We start from the raw sequence: 22,489 nt of genomic DNA, 5'->3' as shown, positions 1-22,489 counted from the left end.
TGGCCTTTTCCTGATATATTCTTCTTCTGGTGCTTCTTGGTGATAGTTTTGATGGATGTCCACTTCTAGGCAGAGTTGCGGTCATGTTGAATGCCCTTCATTTGTCTTACAGTGAATGTATGGAGCTGGAATCTTTTGGAGATGGTCTTGTAGCTTTCCCCACACTGATGGGCTGTCATAACATTCTCCCTGATGTCCTAGGATATATCCTTTCCTCTTTTATTCAGTGCTGCCTTTCCCAAGGATGTCTCATTTGATTGCTCTGCTTAATTGATTAATTTGGCCCCCAAATGTGTTCACCTGAATCTATTACCTACTTGATTTTACCAATGCAGCTGGGGTTCACTTATATTTGCACATGATCAAAAAAGAAAACCATGATAAAACAACAAAAACATCGAAACTGCTCAAGGGGTTCACATACTTTCAAGCAGCACCGTACAGATGCAGCTCAATAAATTTGAATATTGTGGAAAAGTTCATTTATTTAAGAAATTTAAAAAATTCAAAAAGTGAAACTCTCATATTTTAGATTCATTTCACACAAAAGGAAATTTTGTGTGAGTGTGGGTTACAGCTCATGAAAACCCAAAATTCAGTATCTCAGATAATTAGAATATTGTGAAAAAGTTAAATATTTAAGACTCACTTTTAGATATTGGAATCATCTAATTAATTTAAATCACCTGCAAAGGTTTCCTGAACCTTTAAATTGTCTCTCAGTCTGGTTCAGTCGGCTACACCAGTTGTTCCCAAAGCGAGCGGGGGGCCGAACATTGTTTTTTATCCTTTTATAACTCTGACAAGTGTGAAAACAAGTGTGAAACAAATGTATCAACTAACAGACACATTGTTGGGTAATTATGACAATTATGACAATGGGTAACTTGGACCCCTGTTTTGTGCTTAAAAATAGTTATAAATGAGGCCCCAGGTCATTTATGTTTTGGATCTAATGTTCTGGATCTTTGATATCTGAACCCTGGCAATGTGACTGAGAAAGCTCAGATCGTAATTAATGCAGTTTTTATACATCTCACTTGCACCATATCACCGTCATTGTTTGATTGTTAGATTAGATGCTTGTTATTTTTCAAGAAACTGTTCTGAAATGTCAGAGAAGGGTTCCATTTTCATTACTTCAGTGTTTTATGGGTGTGTTATTGTTCATGTGGTTCATGTGTTTTGTTGAACGTGCAAATGTCTGGCCTTTTTTCTGGTGTTCGCCTTGTGTTGGATAAAGGTTACAATAAAAAGACGATCTGAATTTGTCAATAAGGCCTCTAATATGAACATGGACTAATAGCACAGTTATGCTTCTCTGTCAGCATGTATGTAGGTGAATGGGTGCAATGTGCCGCTCCAATACGATAACGTGGATGTTTACCATTTACTCGTCTGAATACTTACGTGTCACTTAGCAGGTGGACTCCATGTTCTCAATGTGCAAGAACCACAGAGGAAATTGGGAAGCAAAGTGAAGAGGTAAACAAAGCTCTACATTGTGTTATTTTAAAAAAGAATTGCATTTTGGATTTTATCAACAGAAATGAAGAGAGAGGCAAGACCAGACAATACTGAATGCATTGAAGCAGAATATGTTCAGCTACATTATGCCTGATGATGGGTGCTTAGAATGTCTTGCTGACCTGTGGCCTGTACTTACTAGTTCTAAAATATGAATGCTTGTTTGTTTGAAACTTTTGAAAGTACATCTTAGATTTTTTTTATACACAGCATTTGAGGCCACAAACGGTGTGGACCTGTTAATTAATAAATTGCTCCTGTGGAATAATTTGTCCTGCTTCTTTACTCAACTCTAAATACATTGTATGAGTGTACAGAGGAGTGTGTCCCAGAATGTGAATACATGATTAACACATCTGTATTGACACATGGATTTGCTTACAAACGTACATGTATTTGAAGTGTGAATGAGTTATTGATTGTACAGCGGGATTATTGATGAAACCCAGACAACCGGGGTATTAATGTTATCTTTTAAAAGCACATAAGAAATAAGAAAATAAAGCCCTAAGCGCAGCTTGGCAATGTGGATGGTGGGAAGTTAATTGGGGATGAGAAAAATGTGTTGAAGACACGGACCCACAGATGCGGACAGGGGATGGGGGGAATGGATGTACTATTGAGCGGTTAAAGTTTGGTGGAGAGAAAATCAGCTTTTTTGGAGGTGCTTCTAGCATGAGCATTAGTAAAGTTAAGAGTAGAGGCTTCGCTCAATGGCATCAGGTCATCATCTTTAAGTTAAGTTTTGCAGAGGCTCAGCAGATTCAGGGTATGCTCTTGGATCAGATTATTGAGCGACTTGCTAGCTAGAGATCTGATATTAATAAGGCCCAAATTCAGGCCAGTCACTCTCCCAGGGGCACAACAAGGCACCACACATCCCCACAGTCTCAATGGAGTGAATTACACTGTTGGAAGATTGTCCATCCACATCGAGCGAGTGCCTAACAGGTGGCTAACGAGCCTATGACCTGGCAACCTCTAAGCTACTGTGTAAATTCAGTGCACAATCTATGTTTTTAGATAACATGTGGGCTCTGGAATCCCAGCCAACCCTCTTCAGCAGCTAATATGTTGGCACAGAACAAGCAACAAAGTTAGGCCTCAGTGAAAAACAAGTTTATTTATTTCTGATAATATAACTGATTTCTTGGTCACTTTTCCATGTGCGCACAATGTACTATGTTAACAGTTTGTCAACAATTTTCTTTGTAAAACCTTTGTAATTGTCATTGAAATCTCAAGAATTTAACTGATACCTTTCAGTGAGACAAGAAGCTTGCTATGCAAGCTGAGTGACCAGAGTTCAGGTACAAAACTGAAAAGCTGTTCCTATGTTAAATTAGGAAAGCAAAAAAGTTGTTCCTCTGTAACCTATGTTGCATCACCAAGCTTTCATGTAGTTTGTATGAGAACAAATAAAAGATCTGAATGCATCTGCAGGAATATCTGGTTAGACATGTCTGGTAACATGGTTACTAACATGGCTAGTAACCAAGACCAATGTTTGTCAAAGGTTTGAAAACAAACTTGTAAATTAGTATAATAAATAAATAGAAATACGGCAATCCCCTTCAAAATGATTGGCTGCAGACTTAACACTTTATTACTTGACATGACATACACATGTAGTACTCACTGGCTAATAAAGAGGTTTATGCAAAGAAATTTGACTTTTATAAATGAATACCATATGGACACACAGAAGAGCTGTTTCATCATAACAAAGTACCATGTCAATCCAGGTGCCAGAACTAAATTAATTAAGCCTGGAGACCAAACTGGTAAATCATGAAGAATGACTAATTTTCAACCTTCTGATATATTTTATATTAGACATAATTAAAAATGACCCACAGCCGGTTAACTGTTTTTTGACTGGATTAAATTTGCAGTCATGCAAATTGAATCTAGCTGCTGTTGCAAAGAAAGAGCCTAGTGGGTACAACATGCAGAGTGTGCCAAGAGTGTGCTGATCAGCAAACTCACAGACACAGAGGGCAGGATTCAACACCACAATTGGAGAAATTAGTTTTCGATGGTGAAATGTAAACTACAAAGTCCTCCATGGACCACAGCAGAATACAGCTTGTACACTGTCAATCCATATAGTGGAATTGATCTTCTATCCCATGCATCAGGGGCCTTGAGGAGGCATTAGTAGTCATGAAGAGTAGTAGTGATCCCTTTAGCAAAGGTTCCACTCCTTTCATTGAAATGGAGGAGAACCCCTCTATTTTGCTGGACAGTAATCCCTGAAGACATTGCTTAACTGCTTGCGGTAGAGACTGCTGTGAATTTAGTTAAGCTATCATCAGAGCATCAAAGCTAACAGTTAGTAGCCAGGTGGAGCTATGCTTGCTGGGCAGGTGTTGAAATCACCCACCATTTACTTCTGGCAGTGGCTTGTGGTTTTCAGCACCGCAGAGTGCCTGCATTTTTAATCAGCATTTTAAAAGCAAATGAAAGCGGGTTGGAATCCAGACAGAGATTGGACAGATAAATGCCAAAACATTCGAGAATGTGTTAATAATATCACACCAGTCATGGATAGGTCAGCATGTAGGGACATACTCACTAAAATCTATTTGTAGAATCTATTTGCATTCAGACCTTTCCTAAACATCTTAGGCTGTGAAGAAATGTTGGAATGGAACAGTGGTCCTGACCTTCACTCACATGAGAAATGTCACTCCTGCTAACCGGCAGCAGAGCCTTTCCATACAGCAACAAACACACCTGTATCATGTCCAAGTTATTTATTCCAACATAAATACCATATACAAAACAAAGCAAAGAAAGCAGGCTTAATTTCCTTAGTGATCATGTTAGTTGTAGGATTGACCCTTTACATGTTGTATTTTTAACTGGACCTCTATCACATTTGTTTTTCTTTCCAGCAAATAAACACTCACTTTGTCTCACAAAGATCTGATTAACCTTACTTGGCCCTGCTGGAAACTGTCCCCAACAGCAAACATTCTGCTCTCAGGGCTCTTTTTTATTGATATTACATTGTGTGGGGTGGGTATTTTCTCCTGTGCACTACCTTGCAGTTCGATGCCAACATTTTCCACTGGTTCAACTAATAAACCAATGTAACCAATATTGTGATGTGCAGCAAGTGGTAAAATGATCCACACATGATTAAATATGTAATATTTTAGATTAACACATTAAATGTTGACAACTGATTGGTGGAATGAAAATATGGACTCATTCTTCTAGTAGGTAAACAAAGGGCAAATTCAATGAAAATCAGAACTATTGAAATGACCACTGACCCCTGTGTACTGCAGTTTTGACAGTGTGGTACTTGTGTGTGGCTGAAACATTTGCAGCTTCTGGTGTAACATAAGTGTCGCACAGCCCCTCCCACTGTGGTAACTAGAGCAAAGGTGAAGGTCAGTCTGCTGTGAACAAGCCAGCCAATGAGTGACTGAGAGAGCAGCAGAAGATGGATTAATAACAATATCTCTCTCATATTCACTCCTGACAGTATTCTTCCTGCAGCCTTTCACCAGATTGGCCAACCACGTAATGAAATTCCCTGGTTACATGTCAATGATCCCTGCTGCCTTGAATTAAATAGTGCCATAAATCACAGGAAACAGGATTTGGTAATGTCCTCGGCAAGGCTCCTTTAAGGATAAAGGATAACGTATTTGTTTAGAGGATCCGTCACTTAATAAGACTTACAAAGTAGGCCTATTTAGATACATCATTACATTCAGAATGCTGATAGTCCCATTCGCTTATTATGTTTACAACAAAACACTCTAGTATATACTTCACATCGACAATAGTTCACTGTTTCCTCGAGATACTCTTCTTCCTCCCAAAGTTCAAAGACATGGCAGTTAGGTGAACAGGACCCATGAACAAGAAATAATCCTTTGGCGTTTGTCTGACATTTGTCTGTTAGTGGCTTTGCCACAATAATCAGGGAGCTGTGTACAGCATCTTAAGTCCTCATATGCATACCTCCAACACGGAGGCTGTCACTATTCTTAAACAGGCAAAGAGTGGAGAAAAATGCGAGCATTTCAAATATTAAAAACTCCTATGTTGTCCTAGGTATTTGTTTGTTTGTTTGTTTTTAACATTTTTTGTCATAAATGGTTACATTAATAGCTTAACATGCTAGCTTGTTGTTGTAAATGGGATGGGCTAGCTAGTGCTAATGCTAATGTTACCGCTACCGTAAATATAAATGACCATGGTACGAAAATAAACTAGCTGAGTGGTAATTAGTGTTTATCTGTAAGTAACTGCTTAGACCAGTGGTTCCCAAAGCGGGGGGTGCAGGGGGCGCAACAAGAGAAAAATGTTGAAAGCAGAAATGCTGTTACACGGTAACAGTTACACAGTATTACACTGTTAGACTTTTAATAATTCCACTGTAAAGGTGATTTTTCACTTTATTTATTTTGTTTTGTTAAATAATAAGACGCAGTTTTATGAATTGCAATGTTTAAAATAAATTCCAGTGGAGTTTGGAAGCTAAACATGTGTGTGCGTTTGTATGTGTGTGTGTGTGTGTGTGCGCGTGTGTGTGTGTGTGCGCGTGCACACGTTGAAGGGGGGCATGAAAATTTTCTTATCTACAATAGGGGAGCCCTGCAGAAAAAGTTTGGGAACCAATGGCTTAGACCGTTATGCAGATGTTTTCACAAACTACAGTGTTCTTTTTTCTCTCTCAAGGACTTGTATCCATCGTCTTGAGGTATGGTCTAGGTTTTGCTTTTCTGGTTTCCCAATCTCAGACTGTTTTGCATATTACTGTTCCCTTCTAGGATTTATATCTATCTCTAGGGACTCAAGAGTGTACTGTGTGAGTGCACCCTGCTTATAGTTGACTTTTTTGATTCAAGCATTTTTTACAGAATGCTTAATATTTACTATCCCTGATTTTTCATTATGATTGTTGTCTTCATTCTTGAGAAATATCAACAATTCAATTTAATTAAACATTATTTATATAGCCAAGGCAATGTCATCCATGATGGTTATTTCATTGGATAATGTGTATCTAAGGTGTTTGGAGCCAAGCACAATGACCTCAGTTTTGTGAGTTTAGTAGGAGAACATTGCAGGTCATCCAGGTCTTTATGACCATAAGACATGCTATGAGTTTATTTAATTGACTAGACTCGTCTGGCTTCATTTATAGGTAAGTTGGGTGCCCTTTGTTGTAAAGTTGAAGAAAGTGGGAAAAGGTTATTATATTAGTCACTCAGGGTCACGAGACCACAAGAGAACGAGTAATGTAATGTGAATCATAGACATTGATTTAAATATTTTGTTATATTTAATGACATGAATGAGTTAAAGTAAAACCATTACAATGATGCACGTTTATTTTATTGGTAGTGGCTTGCACCTCTGCACCATGGTGCCAGACTCTCGATTGGCTGGGTTGACCTGACACCTGTCCTGACAGTACAAATGAGTGGGGAGTTGGCTTTCACTGTGAATGTTATTATTAGACTGTTCCACCATGTAAGATCAAGAGGTTTCTTGTTGTGTGTTTTCTGAGTCAGAGGATCCAACTGATTTCAGTAATTAACATGAGGAGCATCTGAAAAACTTGACCAGGATCATAGACATGATTATACTTTGCTCTTGCATTAATTTTCTCATTCCTTTGTGTTACAAGTTGTGGTCAGTCCTGGTTTTAATCAAAACAGGATGAAAAAAGAAAAACAGAAATTTGTGAACTTCACATATTTTTTTGACATTAAATGCTTCAAACAAAAGCAAGAAATCATCATTACGACTAATAAGAACAACAGTTTTTTCCCTTAAACTGTAAAATTGTAACTTGTGGAAAATCCAATGATCCCTGATGTCATCTGAGGTCAGCATGGCCAACAGAGGTGTGCTGACTGTGTATTTGCAGCACCCAGTTATTTTTTGATCTGCTGATAGAAGCACAGAGATGAACTGCATGTAACCTGGGTTATTATTGGAGCGTTCACTTTGATGAACTATAGTACATGCCATTGACCACAAGGCTAGACAGATGCTAGCCTTGCTATGAGACTCTGACCTTGTTTTTGGAAAAGGGATCGCACCCTCAGGACTGAACGTTATTGAAATGTCAAGTTGGATGGCAAGGAAGCTGCTATCACGCATGAAGCATCTCAGCTTACAAACAGGGAGACAGGATTGTTTTTGGTGGTGGTGGTCCGCTGCAGCTCAGTATGATATAGTGAGGCACTAATGCCACCAGAGTTTCTGCACCTTATAGCTTCTTTGTTATGTTGTTTGGAGTTTTCCTTTCGCTTGATACATTGGTTGTGTAATCCCTGGGATATTCCTTGGTGTCTACACCACATTCTTTATTTCCTCTTTTCCCTTTCAGTTTTTGTCATCGGTACAGAGAGGTAACAAAATTTTACTCAAGCACAGACTCATAGAAAAGAGTTGAACAGACAACTCAGTGGAGTGTGGCTACATTATCCGAGCTCTCTATAAATCACATTCCTCCTCAGGAATATTTTATTCCATTTATCAATATGGTGCTGCAACCTCTGATCTTAGTTTCTCATGAGTGCTGATGATCTAGATTCTAGAAGCTGAAGGTTAATTTGCTGTTAGCCCCAGTGGAAAGGTCATCCAGTAAGTACTGGCAAAAGACCTGAAATGTAAATAGAAATGTAACATTAGGAGTAGACATTACAGGAACACCAGGTAACTAGCAGAGGCAAGGCGACCACTGATGTTACACATAAAATTCAGTTTTACTGGTCATGGCAGTGCATGTTAAATATCATCACACACCCTCTTTGTCACCACGCTGACGCTGTTTCTTTCTTTCTTTAACTTTAGTGTATAATTATGAGCAACATAGGCCTGACATTAATCTCTGATCTTATTGAATAATGAAATATTTTCACTTGTCAGAAGTACATTTGCTGACCTGAACAAGAAATCACAGTGTGCACTTTTATTATTTATCCATTTGTGCATACAGCACAAAAAGGCCGTGGACAGCACCTGTTTTACAACTTCACGCCATTAACACACTGTCATTGTTGTTACGTGTGTGTGTGTTTGACCAGGTCAATTAACTGTGGAAACTCATGTAATAAAAACAAATGTCGTAGAATTGTCATTAAAATGTCATAAAGATCCTTGGTGTAAAACCTCCATTTTGTTATATTTTAGCACATGATGTAATTGATGATTATAACATATTATAGAAATGGTGATCTAAACATTTAAAGTTAATTTTGTTACTGTTTCAGTACAGTTTTGTGTGTGTGTGTGTGTGTGGAGGCAGTGGGGAACCGGAGGGTCGCTGGTTCGAGCCCCTGCTGAGGTGCCCCTGAGCAAGGCACCGAACCACCAAGGCACCAATTGCTCCCCCCTCTGCGAAGGGTGGTAATGTAATGTAAGTCGCTTTGGATAAAAGCGTCTGCCAAATGATCGTAATGTAATGTGTGTGTGTGTGTGTGTGTGTGTGTGTGTGTGTGTGTGTGTGTGTGTGTGTGTGTGTGTGTGTGTGTGTGTGTGTGTGTGTGTGTGTGTGTGTGTGTGTCCTCTTGCTTAGTGTAACATTGAGATCACATTCAGTCCCAGATGCAGTTTTACAGCAGAATATGTTGTTGCCAAATAAATAATCTGCTAAATGTTTCATTAGAAAAATGTCCCAGTGAGGTCGCAACATGCAAGATCCAACAAGCCTAATTCAATTTCAGTCTTGCCTCATTGGAATGAGGCAACATCGAGATTGTGTGATATGAGCTAATGCTCACTGAAAAGCGTTTCCTTGACCACAATGTTGACTTGTTAAATGTGAAAATGAAAGATTTTTGTGAGTGATTGTTGGTTGTGATTTCTAATATTATTCAGTTTCTATTTTAAAGATCCAACAGATCCATGATTTAACAGTATGTGTTATATTCATATTTAGAATCAATAAAGCTTTTATTATACACCACAATTAGTTAGAACCTAGTTACTGCTGTTGTATGGTATTGACTGACTCAGACATATAATGTTACAATCAGAAGAAGCCATTTTTATTTTGGTCTTAATCACAGTACAGACAAAAAATAAACTATAGTATGAATGGAAATTGTCTATCAGATGACAGTTATTGGAATTGGAATCTTTGCTGGAACTGCTGATCACACAGAGCATTTTTGCAGGCAAAAGCAAATCTGCATTTATTCGAGTTTACATATTTTTCCATTTTCCATGTTCAGCTTGCAAAACTGATATTTAACTTTTTCGTTTTTTGGAAAGTGGGCAATTGGTAGCTTTCATTACCAACAGAAAATAGCAATAAAAGGCCTCCATTTGGAAAGAAATTACTGGAACTTTTTTCTTTAGTTAACCAATGGCATCAGCGAATGGCATCAACTGTGCTAGCTCAATGACTGACAACAGCTGATTTTGAGTTGACTAGCAACAGCAAAATGTTGCTGCCTGCACTTGGGTCTGTGCCAGTATCTTAATAATGATTAAGGCACGGTGATACACCTTTAGTTTCCCGGCCTACAGAGTGTGTGATCCCATTTGATCAGGTCCTTTGCCTTGGCCAAACTCTAGATAAGAACATATTCCAATTCAAGCACCAGTTATTATTATTGTTTGTTGTTTCTGGCTAGAATAATCTGCAAAAATATCCACCTATTGTATTTGTTTGACTATACAATTCTACAACTTAAAAGGTGGTACATATAGTGATTGAGGTTGAATAAATACCTGCTACAAAATAAAACAGTGTAGCCTTGGCAACACAGCCTGTGTCACACGGCAGCATGGCAACACATGGCAAAACCTTTCCAGGAATGTCAAGTCCATGACAATTTATGAACAAACTTCTACAGAGATGCATCTGAAAAAAAAAAAAAAAAATCAGTCAAATAACATCTGCAACAAGAAAAGTGTGGAATTAGAATTTTCTATTCATAAAATGTCTTACTGCAGGAATTCAACCATTCCACACACACAAGGTCATCCTATAGGCAGATGATATTTATGTTCATATAATTGTCAAAATTGTCCCAGTTCTACTTTAATCCCATCCCTTGGGATAGGCACTATATCTAAATTTGAATGGAAAAATAAAAAGAATAAACTATCATTACACAACATTACAAAAACACAAGGAACCATGGCAGTCTCAAAGCACCTTACTGTTTAGCTAATCAGATACAAACTATCATCAAATTGATCAATGCCTGTGAATCAAACAACTCAAACGAGTTCAGACAAATGAGAAGGAATTGCACTATCACACTTAATTCTAACAAGCTCAGAGATGTCACTCACCTGCACCACCTCATTCAGCGCAATGCATTCACTGTTCTTTGGCATTGCAATGGCCCCTTTCTTCAATAACTCAAGTACAAATGTAAAATCTAATCTAAACTCAACACTCAACCCAACAACAATAGCTTGACAAAACCCATCAATGACACATTGTCAACACCTAAAAATATTCTTTGAAAATATAAAGTAAACAGTCACTTAGCTCCTACACCTACCATTCCTCTAGAAACACAGATAGCAATCTAATCTATCACTCTATCTCTATGCTGACTTCTGGAACCATACAGGTGTATCACAATATATTAAAATATTGTAGTCTTCCCCATGATTGTGTCGCCTACTGAACCAGACTGAGAGACAATTTAAAGGCTCAGGAAACCTCATCAGGTGAATTGAGTTAATTAGCTGATTAGAGTGTGACAACAATATTGAACTTTTTCCACAATATTCAAATTTTCTGAGATACTGAATTTGGGGTTTTCATGAGCTGTAAGCCATAATCATCACAATAAAAACAAATGAAGCCTTGAAATATTTCACTTTGTGTGTAATCTATAATATATTAGAGTTTCACTTTTTTAATTGAGTTACTGAAATGAATTAACTTTTCCACGATATTCTAATTTATTGAGATGCACCTGTATATGTCAAAACATTTTCAACATGACCTAGAACTCCAACATGCAACTCATCCAGTATAAATGAATTCATAGAACACACCTCACAGAACAAAAACTGCATACAAAACAAAACTACTACACATTACACACTGTACTTATTTTCATTGTACTTGGTACTGCACACCCATACAATACTTCACAATCACTCATATAATCTCTCATATCCCCATTCCTAGTTCTCCATCCCTGTGATTAATAATTCAATGTCCCAATACAACAGCCAGAACAATCCTTGTTGCTCTAGTGGTTGCCAAGAAAACCATATTTATTAAGTGGAAATGTAGGAACATGACAAACACTACACCACTGAAGAATCTACTCATAGACCATATTTCAATGGAAACAATAACCACCTCCCAAAACCAACCACCCTTAAACAATGTGATATGCCAGATACACGTCGTCTTTCACCCAAAGAGTTTCCCCTGGAGAGCAGGCCCTAAGCAAACACACACTAAGGAAGGTTGATGCCAACTCGCTTGTTTCTAACTTTTTATGATAAAAAATATATAACTATCTTAGAGTGAAAATCAAAACTTGGCTACATTACTTGAAAACATCTCCTGTCTGTCTGTCTGCCTGGCAGCTGTGTGTGTGTGTGTGTGTGTTTGTATGTGAGTTTTCATGGTAATTGAGTGCACTGGTGTGGCCCCTCCCAAGAAGCAAGATGCTTTTATCCGGACCTCAAAATGTCTGATATTCAAATATGGTAAGAACAGTTTGGTGAAATGTTTGGACAGGAGCTGATGTGGCAGCTCAGCATTGGTCCTGTGATTGCTGCCTTGACAAATAGTGTGAGTGCCATAGTGCAGACAGGACAAACAAAAGCAGAGATGTGAAGAGTGAGACACACAGACATATGAAGATTTGACTAAGAAAATAAAACATTTAATGATGAATGGAAACACAATACAATTGCCTTGTAAAAAAAGGCCAGTGTGTTTTATATGTTCAGATTGGGTGGCTATCATACAAAAGTACCCACAGCAGTCTGTGGTAAGGACATGACAACTGAGTGAAATAAAAACCCAGTGTGAACGCTCAACAAAGGTCCCCTCACTGTACCTTACTGCTGCAGCTATAGAGAGACTCTGCTATATAGACAAACAAAACGATGAACTGAGGGGGAAATTAGGCAGATCCCTGTGTCAGCTACAACAGCATGTAGAAGATCTGAAGTATTAACAGAGGATGTGCAGACACAGTTTGATGCTGCCAATAAGAGTACAGCATGCAGGGGTGAGCAGAGGATCAATACACCGGTATAAGTGATAATATCCATGATGTGATGTTTGAGGTTTTACAATGCAGAGAAGAAGGATTTCTGTGAGGACCTCTGAGCTGTGACAGTACTGGTGACGTCCACAAGAGGAAGAACAAGAATAGACAATGGGTTGTGTTTGTAGGTGTCATTTTGGTACATGTTCACATGGCTTTACATCTTTGTTAATCGTCCAACATTGCAGTAAATAACCTCCAATTCTTGACAAATGACAATTAATAAAGTATCTTAAATCTTAAAATCTTAAAGATGATGTAGGGTGATGATGTCGTTAACAAGTCTCCTACTATTATAATTTGGTTAGCGGGCGGCAGTAGCTCAGTCCGCTGGGCCGGACAGCTGGGAACCGGAGGTTCGAGTCCCCCATGTGGACCAAGTAAGCGGACTGGTAGCTGGTGAGTTGCCAGTCTGCCTCCAGAGCACTGCCGAGGTGCAAGTGAGCAAGGCACCGAACCCCCAACTGCTCCATGGGCGCAGAAAAATGGCTGCCCTGCACCACCTCTGTAATGCATGTGTTTGTGTGTGTGATATGTAAGAGGGGGTGCAAGAAAAACTTAAATTGCATGTGATTTGTGCATGAATTGCATGCAACATGACAAATTAAGAATCTTATCTAATCTTAACTTGTCTTATCTTCTTATTTTATTTGATCATATCTTATGCAAATGAAACATTAAAAAAGTACATGAAAATGAATTGAACACTCGGACACTTTCAGTTCACATTTTCAAAATGTGCTTTTCTATGACTGATTTTTGTGTTTTTCCTGTTAATGCACAATCACCCAACACTGTGTGTCTATATCATTACTGTCAAGTTCATGCTACCCCACAACACTTCTCCACAGCTGAGGTGTAGGTAGCATTGACCCAGTTCTGTGTAATAATTTAATAATTTTGTCCATATCAATGTCAATGCTGTAATTGCAAGAAATAGCATTTAACTGAATAACTATTACATAGTTTTATCGTGGGTCCCCAAGAAAGCACTTCAAGGACCCCTCTAGGTCCCCAGACCTCAGGTTGGAGAATCACGTGTGTTAGCCTGGTTTGTTTGTGTGTGCACATGCAGGGGAGCAGATATCCTCGCCCCCTGCTGGCCATCCTCCCGCACTGCTCCTCCTCCAGCTCTATACTCCGCTCTGGCTCAACGGCTTCCTCATTCACTAGAAGATGGCGGACTGCGCTCCACTATTAGATGAGGAACTCTCGTCCTTTGTCTTCAATTACCTGACAGAAAACTCCGACAGCCAGGTAAGCTTCGGGCCTCTTTGGATTCACTGGACTTCGGGCTTTCCGGGTCGCGGTGCCATTTTGCACGTCGCCGGTCGTAACGCACGCTATGCCCCGCTGATGCGAGCCTATCGCCCGGCTTGTCAGCAGCATCTCCCCGGCTCAGCGCGACCGGCGTCGGTGTGAGTGCGTGCGTGCGTGTGTGTGTGTATGTGGATGTGTAGTCTGTCTTGACGTGTGGCTTTCACGTGTTATTGAAGGAAATGTCATCAGCTATGAGAGGATTTAGCAAATTAATACGAATAAATGCTTTTCTTGGCGTTGTGTAAAGGAGGAGCTGGCGGTGTGTTGCTGCTTTGAGGGAATATTTGGTATGCAGAGGGGCGCTTGGAAACTTTTGACGCATTCTTCGGGAAGTTTTAATTTTTGTGCCGGCGCCTTGGACACGTGGTGCGCGTCTGAACACATGAACGTTGCTTGTGCACTGTTATGATTATTAGACTTTATAAAAATCAATTCACAGGTTTCAGGTCTTTCTCGCTTAATGTTCACAGAAAGCAGCACGTATATGTCTTGTATCGGGTGGATGGATATTGCGATTTGTGTGTTTTGGTCAAAATCGAAGTGGGTGTTGAATAAAGTACATGTTTGTGCTAACAGTGCCATACATCAGCGCCTTGTAATGTTGTGCGTCGACTCTATGTAAGCTGCTTGCCATCACTGTGGGCTTAAAGTGGGGATTTCTGCAGGCTCTTTGGTGCGTTTTCAAAGTTAAGCACCGAAAAGCCCCACGCACGATTTCCTGTTATCTCTCACGATTAATCAATTTATCGGACGTCATTGTCTTGGAGGGTCCACGTGTGATCGATTCACTGGGATTTGCTTAGATGCTAAAGTTGGTGCGAATTACGTGTTAGTAGTCGTTTGCGTAACGTCGAGGCAGCGGTTACGAAACGACTGGTTGGCTTACATAGGTGGAGGTTGAGTGTGTGTGTTTGGAGGGGGGTGACAATCAATAAACCGACGATTCTGTCACGGATGGAATTTTGCACAGAATTTGAAAACAACGCCAACGCGTCACATCGCGTTGCATTTATTATGGCAAACACACACCCCACCGTAACCACCACCGTTGTGACCGCGTTGTGATGGCCATCGGTTCAATTCGGCAAACACCAAGCTGCACCGGTTTAAATAAAATGTGGTGTTGGTCACGTCATCATCAGCATACCTAAGAAGGGAGAAGGAAGTGTAGGTCAGCTCCTGAAGTTTGGCTTTTATTTTGATCGACTGACCGCTGGAATCACAACTGACAACCGAATTTACCAGGGGACCCCTCTTCTTCACATCAACCCATCAGTCGTTGCATGTGTGTGCTACTGCGGAAATGTCTGTAAAAACGTTAAAATCACATTTTCCGAACGGAGTCTGGCGAATAGCCATGAAATTCCCACCTGATAGAAGAGGCTGCATGGGCGCTAAACCTCCTGACAGACATGACATCACAGACGTCAACCTATCAAATAAACACAGGACCTCCTCCCTCCCCCCACCACCCAGTGTTTACATCCTTCCAGTGTGATGTTACATTGTGCTGTGGTGATCGTTATTGCTCCGGTTTCACGGTCATCCAAGGTGGGCGAGTGGGTGGGCTGTGTCACAGCTGAGTGGCAGCTTAAGCAGGTTAATTCAGTGTGCGGTGGGATCCAGGGAGGTTGTGGGCTATTTACAACGTGCATTGGCAACATGTGCAGACAGGAACACATGCACTCACACAAGGAGATGCAAAGGGCATCATGTGGAATAAGGAGAAGAAGTGGGAAATGAGGAGGTTGCCTCCTAATGAATGCAGCAATCTTCATTTTCCTTCCTATTTCCGAGTTTAAACAGTGGTGTTATACATCCAGATGACCCTATGATGATATGACCTATGGCGAGGTCATATCAACATAATGTTGCTGTGTCCTTTTAAATGCCAATGATAAATTGATAACACACTTAGGATCCTAAGGTATCTGAGTAATGTGCCTTATTGGCACATATCACACACCAAACACTCTTTTGTAGGATTGCTATACGATCATATTCCCATAATAACATGCTTGTGTAGCTCTTAACGTGTTTTTCCTACAGCTCTCATGCAATTGCTGCAAAGTCCTTGAGTGACAAACTCACACAATCTCACACACACACACACAAAGATAGCGTATATCATGGCTTGAATACAAGGAAACAGATCGCAGGTTGAGCTAAGCTTGCTCAACCATTCTTTCTCTCTCTAACTTCATGCGAATTTTGATAAGCTTATCGATACTACAAAGACTACTAAAATGTTAATATTTACACAGGGCTATTAGGGCTCTCTCTCTCTCTCTCTCTCTCTCTCTCTCTCTCTCTCTCTCTCTCTCTCTCTCTCTCTCTCTCTCTCTCTCTCTCTCTCTCTCTCTCTCTCTCTCTCTCTCTCTCTCTCTCTCTCTCTCTCTCTCTGTGTCTCTCTCAATGTCTCTTGCCCCTACCGGCTCGTTATTGTAATACTACTCTATCCTCGTGACTGGAGTTACAGAACAGGGTTGCTGCAGTCATGTGAGTAGTAGTGGAGAGGGTAGGGAGGTGTTAACTGTGACGTAGGCGAGTGACGGGCAGCCCCTCCCCCTCTCCTGCCTCCAACCATGTGACTGCATCCTCCTCTTTCTATGTCATACATTCTCTGCCTCTCTCTTCTGTACTGTAACCATATGCGCAGTTGGGGTCATCCCCCCCCCTCTCTCTGTCTCTCTCTCTCTCACACACACACACACACACACATACATACTCTGGTTTTAATGCTCTTGGTGCCTTACTCTTTAATGTTTAACAAATCAAGCTTGCATTTCTACACTGCTACATTCCAGCTTTTCGAGAGAAGTAACGAGTGGTGAATTGAGTGTTCATTTGGATTTTGTTTTTTTTTATGTAAAATACCATCACGTATCCCATGTTAAGCCCATATTTGTGCTTATGGAAATTACACAGGAAGTAGTTTGCTCTTTAAGGCATTTTTTTTTTGATTGGTGAATGGAGACGATTCGCAGTTTTTGCAGAAACACACTGCACACATTTGTCTTTTGTATTAAATTTTCGGGAAAATGCTCTGTTAATCTGATCAACTTGTAGCCCGTGTTCATCAGTTGTGATTGTATGGTTATTTAACCGAAGTGCCGCCATTATCAAAAACGCAAAACCCTCAGGATGCTTTACGTTTCCTAGTTGGAAGCCCAGTAGGGGAACCTCATTTGTGACAATCAAGTCAAAGTACAAATTTTGTCAGCTGTTGCCGAAGAGTGGCAGAGCCCCAAATGGCCTCCTGGGAGGGGTCACTGTATCCCTTCAAAGCGTTCTACTTGTCATGAAACTCAGACACAGAAATGCACAGTTGGTATTCCAGACCTACTTTAGTGCTAATCATTGAGCAGCTTTGATGGCCAGTCTGGACCGGTCCAGGAGATTGTCTTTGGGAAGATCAGCCTACATGTCCTGCTGTAACTAGATACAACCAGCCACTGGAACACGCTGGTAAAATATTAGCCATGGGGCTGGTTAGTTAGTCTGCTTAACCATTCACGTTGTCAGTAAGCCAACTACACGTGTGGTGTGGTGGTTTCCATATATGAGAGTGTACATTGACAGTGCGTCAAAGTTATCTTACTCTACCGGCTGCTGTAGGAGGAAACTTACCATTATTCAGAAACCAAATCCTACCATGAAAGTGCAATCGGCAACTAAAACAACTTAGGACGTAGGAAAGACTTGGAACCATAAAGAGGAGAAATGTCTTATCCCTAGATTCGAAGTCTGCTTGCTTCGATATATGCTTTGCCAAAGCTCCATATACTAATTTTACACATTATCAAGTTGACTAATCATGATAAAACACCTCTTAAGAGCGTAAAAAGCAAATTGCACATCAGGAAGAACACCGACACAACACAAATGGAAAATCTAATAAAGCTTTGAACCATTACTGTGCCGCAGTGTAGCCCTAGACGCGCTCCTACTATCAGTCAGCACTTTTTGTGTGTGTGTGTGTGTTCTTCAGGAGGTCATCTCTCAGTCATGCCTGTCTAGGGATCCTGTCAGATTTAGTTCCAGAGGTTATACAGTCTGCTACTTAACAAATCCAATGATGCTTCATGATGCTATTTCGTCACATGATGCTGTGTCATGTTAGAGTTTAAATATGGTTAGATGAGTATGTAATATTAAATAAATTTGTATTTTCTACAGAGTTAATAAGCCATTCACAAGAACAACATTTGCGTTGCCAGATTGTGAATCCTCTATCAGCATCCAGCATTGTTCTGTTCTGTCCCTGTGGAGATCCCTCATGGGGACAGAACAGTTGGATCACTTGCATTTTGGAAAAGATGCAGAATATCCAGACCAAACTACACTGCTCAGAAAAATATTTAAGGGAACACTTAAATCACACATCCTATGTTGATGAGCAAATTATCTTTACTGATGTACATGCCTCACAATCTTAACTACCACCTCATGCTACCAGTAGTGACACGGACACTAGCAGAACACAGAACTAGAGAAGAATCAGTGGGGAAGATAAGGAAAGAGCAACTGTCTGTGGCCACCGCATGCTAAACCATTCATTTCCTTTTTGGGGGTTGTCCTGCTTTTGTCTCTCCATTGCACCTGTTGGCAGTTTCATTTGCGCCAAACTTTGATTCACAATCATTTCTGCCTCCTAAATAAACAGATTGAAATCCCTGCGGTTGAACTGACTTGGTGTGAAACTGTGATGATTAAGTGTTCCCTTAATTTTTCAAGCAGCGTGTTTATACTGTTCTACTGACTATAACGTTTATAACTGTAATCCTGAAGTTTTATCACTCAACCATCCATAGGAGGTTTTGTTTCCAAGGTGACCCAGAATGCACTCATGACATGGCATCTTTAATTATGTCTTACTAATGATTTATTAACAATAATAAAGCCATTTTGCTGGTTCTGCTTATTGGTGGTATGATATAAATCTATTAAACGTACATTGATATTGGAAATATTGGAAACAGTATATTATCTAGTCATGACCATGCTCTGTAGAAAGTAAAAAAGAGAGAAAGCAGTAGGCAACAATCAGGTAGGCAGACAGGCAGCTTGGTAAGCAGATAGACAGGTGTATAAAGTAGCCGGAAATGTCACTCCTGAGTAATGGACACAGGTGTTATTGGAGATTAACCTGTCAGACAGCCGGACAGGCATACAGACAGGAAAACTGGGGACCAAAAATGTAATGTCTCGGTCCAATGAGTTTGGCTAATTTCTTCAATGTCCTGCATTTTCTCTTGGATTCTGCATCATTACCCCCCAGAGCACTCCCACTCTCTGCATTTCATTCCCACTCTTGCTCTTTTCGGCGCTTTCCTTCTGTCTGAGTCGTGATTTGCAGTGCTGCAGTGCCATGTGTTCAGCTTGCTGCCTTACAGTGACTCACCTGTCCCCCTGTCTCTGTCAGCTGCTCACACACATACTTACACACAGAGGAGTCAGGAGTAAACGCATGCAGAAATGGGATTATGGAGTGCGTATGCATCTGCTCATAAAGCTGGTACCGCGTGATCCCCTTTGGTACCACTGCATATTTTTCATACCTCCTGAATATTTATACTGTTTGACTCGCATGTAGACTGAATACATTTGGTTATTCTGTTATTGTTCCGTTCATGCTGTAAACAATGAATCAGTTTTGGTTGCTTAACCGCCAACTGTTATATAACGTCATTTACATTGAAGAGATTTACCCGCTGCTTTATTTAGCTTCCATTTGCTGGCTTACCATTAGTAAGCAGGTCAGAGGGCAATAGATGGAGCTGTGTATTCCCGGGGTCATATAATGAGAGGTGGAGGCAAGAGTAAAAGTTGTTGCGATTATATCATAACATTTTTGGACCTTGACCAGTCTTGCAATGTGAAAGTTACACCTGCAAAAAAATGTCACGTTGATGCTGACATTGCAGAGTGTGCATGAAGGTGAATGGTGAAGTGAAACAGATACAGCTATGCTCTGTGATTCCTCACCCTGTGCTTTGGGAGCCGTGTTGATCAGTGATGGTTACTGTGGTGGAAAACCACAGTGTCTGGAGGATCTCTGTGTGCTTGTGTGTATGTTGGATCACAACATTAACAACCAGTGTAGAGTGTACGAACTAAGAAAGAACAACCAGGGCCAGACTAATCTCAGTGTGTGCTGTGTGTTAGTGCATGTTGGTATGTTTGAGGTAATTGTGGTTGGATTTGGTGCATGTAGTCATTTATGTAACAAACATTTGATGATCATGGCCACCAAGATGTTTTGATTTTCAATAATCTCACTCTTCTCCTGTTCATATCAATGAAATGAAAATTTCTTTGAGGAACTCCACCCAATCAGCTCCGAACGTACACAGGCGTAGGTTTTCCTCGACTGCTTTGAGTCTAAAAATATGGCCCTCTTTCGCCTGTAAAGTTAACCTGCATATGCAAGAACATACAAATGCCCCACAGAACCGAAACACTGAAGAAAAAGATGAATGAGTGATGAAAATAATGAGTAGTTGCAGCAGCAGATGATCTGTGTGTGTTTATCGTGAGCGCTGGGAATAGGACTTCCTCCCAAAATCCCCCTGCGGCTCATCATCCATCCGGCTTAGAGGCCGATCCCCCCGGGGACATGTGTGTGAGCCTTTAGAGAAAGCATATTAAAGTGCATGTGATAAGCATGTTCATGTGTGTCCCTTGTAGGAGTGTGTATTTATGTGTGTGATGGGTGTTGTTGCTTACTAGCATGCAGGTTGATGCAGGTGAGAGATAGCTCAATAATTAATTGCATGGTGATTCGGCATCTGCTAGCTCAGAACCACTTGGCATTACACACACACACACACACACACACACACACACACACACACACACACACACACACACACACACACACACACACACACACACACACACACACACACACACACACGCACGCACACTGTGACTAATAATATCATGCAGATTCATAAAGTGCTTGCTATGGATTGTGGCATTATTATCTTCTATCATTCGTCCACAGATTCCCGCCTTGATAAGTTTGTGATTTTGTGTCTTCATTTATTTATTTTTTATTTTTTTAACTATTTGTTTTTATTGAAGCAAACATTTGACATGACATTGCACATACATTAGACTGTTTTTCATTTCAAACGTTTCAATGCTCTGTTCTGATTGGCCAGCTGTGTCAGTCCTGAGCTGGCAACACCTGCTGACTGCAAAACATGGATGCTGGCCAAACACACTCTGTCTTAGAGCCCATTTGGGTTGGGTTAGTCCAACCAGGTGTGTAAGGCAGTCAGTTCAGGTGTTATGGTACATCTATGTTGCAGTTAACATGCTACTGAAGGGAAGGACCAATCGAAAGGTTTCAGGGTGAATTTCATCTACCTCAAGTTTTTTGACACTTTGACAATGTGCATCAAATTCCTATGGCATGATTGTATTGATTTATTTTATACACAATAAAGGGGAAATACAGAAATCCGTACCACATTTAACAACAGAACAACCTACATACTGATCAGGAGTTCTGATCTGTTTAGTCTAGAATCTACTGGTGATCCTCTCTTGCCTGAGTATTGCAAGATTTTCCTCTTTCCCTCAAATGAAGCAACATTGCCGTAATCAGGCGTGTAAAGTGTCAAACAAGCACAATAGCATTGTCGTGTGTCTAAAATTCAGAGCAGGGAGATGGGACAAGAAGAAAGAAACCCCAGATAGAAGTGAGCAATGACTGTCATTAGGTATTGATCATGTGCCGTACACCTAGTTCATTGATCTGACAACCTGTTGGGTGCATCACTGTATTTTAAGGTGTTTGGCGTTTTAAACTGTGAATCAAAGTGGAACAGGATGTAAAGATGTACGTGTTGCTTTCATCTACTTCCTCTCTACTGGCTGCGGTTTCAAAACACACTATGCTTTACAGTAACTGCCATTCACTGTTGTTACAGCTCATAATATATCCACCCTGGTTTTCATTCTGCCCTCCCTAAGTTTCTATGCTGAGACGTGTTGTGACTGGCCTTACAGCTGGTTAAGTTTCATGTTTTATCTGCCTTGGATATCAGGCTCTTTTTCTTTTGAACGCACCCTGAATGTTCCCATTTAAGCATTTAACACTCTCTTGGTGCTCATGAGGCTCGGATGCTGACCCCCTCCATCTCTCTCACAGCTACAATGCAAAAATGAAACTTGTTTGTAGCCGCAGCTCATTAACACACACAAGCATACACACAGTTTATTTCTGGGGTTTTGCCGTGTGAGAAATGACTCGACTTTCTTTTCTCAAGTACATTATTTCATCTTTAAGGATTCTTTTGTGGCATTTTGTAAGCATCTTCAACTGTGAGATGGTACATTTGTAATATCCACATTATTACAGAAGGAACAATCACTTAGTTTGA

General features: G+C 40.4%; 1 protein-coding gene across 1 annotated transcript in view; it reads left to right on the top strand.

The window, feature by feature from the left end:
- The first annotated feature begins 13,937 nt into the window (after positions 1-13,937).
- Positions 13,938-22,489, top strand: part of ppargc1b (peroxisome proliferator-activated receptor gamma, coactivator 1 beta) — a 69,981-nt gene continuing 61,429 nt past the window's right edge. Inside the window, exon 1 of the mRNA XM_076148964.1 lies at positions 13,938-14,030. Within this exon, the coding sequence (XP_076005079.1) occupies positions 13,950-14,030 (81 nt within the window). The 5' untranslated portion in view covers positions 13,938-13,949. The remainder of the gene's footprint in view (positions 14,031-22,489) is intronic.

The sequence above is a fragment of the Genypterus blacodes genome, unplaced genomic scaffold (genome assembly GCF_046128005.1).
Source record: "Genypterus blacodes isolate CSIRO-AG114 ecotype Tasmania unplaced genomic scaffold, CSIRO-AGI_Gbla_v1 ptg000044l_1, whole genome shotgun sequence".
Classification (NCBI taxonomy): domain Eukaryota; kingdom Metazoa; phylum Chordata; class Actinopteri; order Ophidiiformes; family Ophidiidae; genus Genypterus; species Genypterus blacodes.
This window is presented reverse-complemented; position numbering and strand designations above follow the sequence as displayed.